Source organism: Rhipicephalus sanguineus, chromosome 6, assembly GCF_013339695.2.
Source record: "Rhipicephalus sanguineus isolate Rsan-2018 chromosome 6, BIME_Rsan_1.4, whole genome shotgun sequence".
In the NCBI taxonomy this organism is placed as follows: Eukaryota; Metazoa; Arthropoda; class Arachnida; order Ixodida; family Ixodidae; genus Rhipicephalus; species Rhipicephalus sanguineus.
Window position 1 is genome coordinate 128,028,212 of NC_051181.1, and position 5,445 is coordinate 128,033,656.

The window sequence follows — 5,445 nt, forward strand, 5'->3', positions numbered from 1 at the left end:
GGCTGCGTCACAGAACACATATAACTGCGTGCTAGCGGGCGCGGGAACGCAGGGAAAGCGTTCGCTTCTGCTCGGGCTCTCAAAGTCTGCCTTCTGTGACGGCCGCGCGGTGGCGCGCCAGTCGCAGTGAACGGAGTGTATAATTTGAAACCAACTAGAAGTCCTTCGCTGTGATTATTTTGAGGATCTCCGCTTTAGTATTGTAATTTGTTTTTTACTCTTTGCCAACGTCATCGATTAAATGGTTCCTTGCACATTCACAGATTATTTGAAAAGAAATCTATTTACTCATTGAGCACTGATTTTATAGCATTCTTGAAAAAGCAATAGACCGGATGGATGGACGGATGCTATGAGCGTCCCCTTTAAAACGGGGCGGTGACATTTCTGCCACCAGGCTCTAAGAAAAAAAAAAGAAAAAAAAAACCTTCCTTGTTTCATGTTGGCCTAATACCTTATCTACATTGATTAAATTATGTTATTATACCAAAAAATATAAATTCACGGTCCATCTCTCTGCCTCTTAAGGCAGAATGACCTTATTTTCCCCCCATTATTTATTTTTGTTCTTTATCTCTACTTTTCTGCCACCAATACTCTAACCGTCTCTTACTTATTTCTATCGCGGACGTGTTCAGCTTTCCATTGTTGTCCCTAAAACCCAAGGCTTCATGTAGACTCGTGCCCACACGTGTACCTGGGTGAATATCGCCACATTCAATCAGTACATGTGTTGTGTCGGCTGGCGCTCCATTGATAAGAGCACTCTGCGAAGTGCGCATGCGCCGCTAGGTGTTAAAAGCGGAGTGCCGCTTGCTATCGGCGCTCTTTCTTGCCGTAGCCACGAACCCACAAGCATGGGTCAATAAACGTCGTTCACCCGGAACTTGTCTGGTCCTTTCGGCACGTCTGTTGCAAAACGTAACACATGGCGACGAAGATGGGATTTTGAAGAGTTGCACAGCGTCAAGGAAGGCAAGTGTTCTCGGCATTCAGCCTCTGTTCAGTATCGACGATTGAAGAGTGCTGCATTTTATTCGCTGACTGATATCATGAACGAAGAAGCCAGTGCAGGTTCGACGCAGTTTGCTGCTCAACTGGGCCAGATGGAACCATTCGACGTTTCCACGAATGACTGGGCGTCGTACGAAGAGCGGCTAACGTCGTTTCTAATCGTCAACCGTGTTCCCGAAGGTGACAGAGTACATGCATTTCTGAGCATCATCGGTCCCAGAACCTACAGTCTTCTGAAATCGCTGGTCGCCCCGGAGCTGCCTTCAACGAAGAGCTTCGAGGTACTGAAGAAGACCCTGGGGGACCATCTGTCGCCGAAACCTTCGGTCATAGGCGAACGAGCGAAGTTCCACAGGAGACAGCAAGTCGAAGGCGAGTCCATTTCTGATTACGTCGAGCTACGGAAGCTAGCACGAACCTGTGATTTTGGAAGTTCGTTAGACGAATCCCTCCGGGATCGCTTCGTATGCGGTTTGTTAAGAGAGGATATGCAGCGAGTGTTGTTCACTGAGGACTGCAAACTCGCGTTTCAGAGAGCGGTAGAGCGCGCTCTGGCTATGGAGGCGGCAACTAAAAGCACGGCTGAAGCCCGCACGGGTGTGCCTGCAGCCAACGCCATACATAAAGTAGAGGCGGCTTCGAGTGTCCAGTCGCAGGCATGTTTTCGCTGCGGGTCGCCGAGACATTTCGGCAAAGCGTGTCCCCACTTAAACGACAAATGCTATAAGTGCAACAAAAGGGGGGCACCTTCAACGAGTCTGCCGTAGCGCCTCCGGCACGGCGCGTGGAAACGCCCCATCAAGAATCCTGTAAAAACATTAGCGGTGGTATCCCACTCAGAAGTGGTAGCCGTAAAGGGTGTATCTGCTCCCAGTATTGAGCCTATCATGGTACCGATGAAAGTAAATGATGTGGCAGTCTCTATGGAGCTAGACACAGGTGTCGCCGTCACAGTCATGCCTTTCAAACAATACCGCCAATTTTTTTCATCAACCAGACTCGAGCCTACAGAAGTCAAGTTGCGCACCTACACAGGAGCCCTGGTGATACCAAAAGGCGTCCTACAGGTCAAGGTGCAGCACGGCGGTAACAAGGCGAGCCTGCCTTTATACGTCGTCGACCAGGAGGGACCGGCATTGCTAGGTCGGGAATGGCTTCAGGCAATCAGGCTGGAGTGGAGCAAAATCTGGAACGTCCACCATCTGCCAAGGTCAGAGCTGCCCATTTCTTGTCGTTTAGAAGAAAGGCTACACGCTTTGATCACAAAGTACGACTCTCTTTTTAAAGATGAGCTAGGCATGATTACCTAAGAAAAGGCCGAGCTGCATTTCAAGCCCAATCAGGCACCGAAGTTTCTCAAAGCAAGAAACGTGCCGTTCGCGCTGCACAAGGCGGTCGAGGCTGAGCTTTCCAAGATGGAAAAAATGGGCATCATAACAGCCGTTGCCACATCAGATTACGCCACGCCAGTGGTACCTGTTATCAAGAAAGACGGTGGCATACGCCTCTGTGGCGATTATAAGGTGACAGTGAATCCGTGCCTTGACGTCACCGGTTATCCGCTGCCGAAGGTCGATGACTTGTTCGCGGCTCTGTCTGGAGGCACACATTTTTCAAAGATCGACCTGAACCGCGCTTACCAGCAAGTGGCGATGTCTGATGCATCAAAGCAATTCCTAACCTTGAATACGCACAAGGGATTGTTCGTTGTCAACAGATTACCTTTTGGAATCGCTTCCGCGCCGGGAATTTTCCAAAAGATAATGGACACTATGTTGAAGGGCCTCAAGGGTGTTTGCTGCTACCTAGATGATATTTTGGTAACGGGGAAAACAACAGAGGACCACTTAGCCAATCTCGAAGCGCTGCTAGAGCGTCTTCAAAACCGAGGCGTCAGGGTAAAGAAAGAGAAGTGCTCGTTTTTCCGAAGCGAACTTCACTACCTTGGCCACAAAATCAGCGCTGAAGGCATATCCCCATTGTCTGATAAAGTTGACGCACTTCTCCAGGCACCAGAGCCGAAGTCTAAGAAGCAGCTTCAATCTTTGTTGGGCGTTATCAACTATTACAGCAAGTTCGTGCCCCAGTTAGCTACGATAGCTAAACCATTTTACAGGCTTCTGCAGAAAAAGGTAGCGTGGCACTCGGATGAGCATGCTCGGAAAGCGTTCAACCAAGTGAAAACTATGCTGGCGCAACCACCTACGCTCGCCCACTATGAGCCTGAAAGACAACTTAGGCTGGCATGCGACGCGTCACAGTATGGTGTAGGAGCCGTCCTATTTCATGTCTACGATGACTGCAGGGCACGACCCATTGCTTACGCTTCAAGAACGCTATCCGAAGCAGAAACGAAACAGTCAACTGGAGAAGGAAGCGTTAGCCATCATTTTTGGTGTAAAGAAGTTCCATTTCTATCTTTATGGGCGCTCATTCACCTTGGTCACAGACCATAAGCCTCTTCAAACAATATTGGGCCCGACAACTGGAATTCCCACCATCGTGGCTGCTCGGTTGCAACGCTGGGCCGTGACGTTGGCAGCGTACTCGTACAATCTTATCTTCAAGAAATCAAGCGAGAACGCGGAAGCCGATTTCTGCTCGCGTCTGCCGCTGCCAGATCCTGAAGCGGAAACCAAAGAAACAGAAGAAGCGTTTTATTCGTTGCGCTTGGACTCGTTGCCTGTTTCTAGTCGAGATGTCGCGGTTGCCACGAGTAAAGACCGAATTCTTTGTGAAGTGAAGGAATTCACAAATGTTGCATGACCCACGTCGATCACGGATGAGCACTTGAAGCCTTTTTTTCGCAGGTGCAACGAGCTGACGGTGCATCAGGGATGTGTCATGCTGGGCACAAGAGTAGTCGTCCCTGCAAAGCTGCAAGGGTTCGTTCTGGACTAACTCCATGACGGCCATCCCGGCATCGTGCGCAGCAACGAACTAGCGCGCAGCTACGTGTGGTGGCCAACGCTGGAGGCGGACCTCGAACTTCGCATCAAAAGCTGCGCTAGTTGTCAAGAGCAACGTAACGCGCCAATCAGCGCACCTCTTCACCCGTGGTCATGGCCGACTTCACCGTGGCAGCGTGTTCACGTAGACTTTGCAGGACCCTTTCAGAATACCATGCTTTTAGTAGTGGTCGACGCACATTCCAAATGGCCAGAGGTTTTCGAAATGCGCTCGACAACTGCAGAAAGCACGATTCGTTGTTTGACCGAGCTCTTCGCACGTTTTGGTTTCCCTGAAACAATTGTTTCCGATAATGGACCTCAATTTGTTTCGAAGGAGTTCAAGCACTTCGTGCAGGCAATGGGGGCACGGCACGTCCTCACGGCTCCCTACCACCCCAGCTCCAATGGGCTGGCAGAGCGTTTCATTCAGACCTTAAAGAACGCCCTCCGCAAAGACGGCACAGGAGAGACACTGCAGGTTAAGCTGCATAAATTTTTGCTGTCGTATCGCAACACGCCGCATGCGACGACGCGTGAATCACCAGCCACATTGCTCCTGGGACGACGCTTACGCAGTCGGCTAGATGCCGTAAAGCCCTCCGTGGGAAAAAGAGTAGCCCACAGACAGTGCACTCAGGCACTAAGTCGTCCGTGTCGCGAACGTCATTTCTTGGTAGGCGGCAACGTGTTAGCACGTAATTATTGTGGAAAACCAAAGTGGACTCCCGCTGTGATTGTTGCTCAAACAGGTCCTGTCTCTTCCCAAGTGCGTGCAACCACACAGAGGGGCACCTTCACCTGGCGTCGCCACCAGGATCAGCTGCTGCACAGACCTGCAGAGGACGTTACCCCTACGCATGGAAGAGCTGGCGAAGCTACGACCAGCGAGTTCCTGGTTTTTCCTGAGACTGGCGACTCACCAGTTCCTCCCACTCCACAACCGTCCAGGGAGACTCCGGTTACGCCACAGGCAACACCAGCACCCGCCGAGGCAAGACGCTACCCCATGCGAAATCGTCGCCCACCAGATAGATTCCAAGCTGGACTCTGAATGACTTTGTGTGCGTTATTAAATAGGAGGGGAGGTGGTGTTGTGTCGGCTGGCGCTCCATTGATAAGAGCACTCTGCGAAGTGCGCATGCGCCGCTAGGTGTTAAAAGCGGAGTGCCGCTTGCTATCGGCGCTCTTTCTTGCCGTAGCCACGAACCCACAAGCATGGGTCAATAAACGTCGTTCACCCGGAACTTGTCTGGTCCTTTCGGCACGTCTGTTGCAAAACGAAACACATGTTCCATCGTTTCCTTACTTCCCCCGCAGCATGTACATTGTTCGTCTTCGTTACTGAACCTCGCTTTATAACTACGCGTTCTAAGGCAGCCCGACCTTGCTTCAAACAGTAAAGCGCTTCCCCTTGAATTATCATAAAACCTTTCCCTCCTTATTTCGTTTTTCCCTTTCGGTAGTTACTCAGAGCCGGCTT

At 50.8% G+C, this 5,445-nt stretch overlaps 1 protein-coding gene across 2 annotated transcripts; it reads left to right on the top strand.

Annotated features, from left to right (window-relative positions):
* Positions 1 to 3,738: 3,738 nt before the first annotated feature.
* Positions 3,739 to 5,201, top strand: LOC119396382 (uncharacterized protein K02A2.6-like). 2 transcript variants are annotated; one of them, XR_005184426.2, is made up of 2 exons: positions 3,739 to 4,443; positions 4,733 to 5,201. XR_005184426.2 is itself a non-coding variant. In XM_049417068.1 (2 exons), exons 1-2 carry the CDS (start codon positions 4,138 to 4,140, stop codon positions 5,018 to 5,020), a joined length of 612 nt encoding a protein of 203 aa, XP_049273025.1. In that variant the 5' UTR covers positions 3,768 to 4,137; the 3' UTR covers positions 5,021 to 5,201. The 2 variants fall into 2 exon arrangements, 1 of the variants encoding a protein (XP_049273025.1); XM_049417068.1 differs by having other exon boundaries at positions 3,768 to 4,443; positions 4,715 to 5,201.
* The last annotated feature ends 244 nt before the right edge of the window (positions 5,202 to 5,445 follow it).

Excerpts from the sequence above, each read along its gene's own strand:
- LOC119396382 (XM_049417068.1), top strand. The coding sequence starts at position 4,138 with ATGCTTTTAGTAGTGGTCGACGCACATTCCAAATGGCCAGAGGTTTTC. Across the intron at positions 4,444-4,714 it reads GCACAGGAGAGACACTGCAG|GTCCTGTCTCTTCCCAAGTG; the intron begins GTTAAGCTGCAT and ends TTGCTCAAACAG.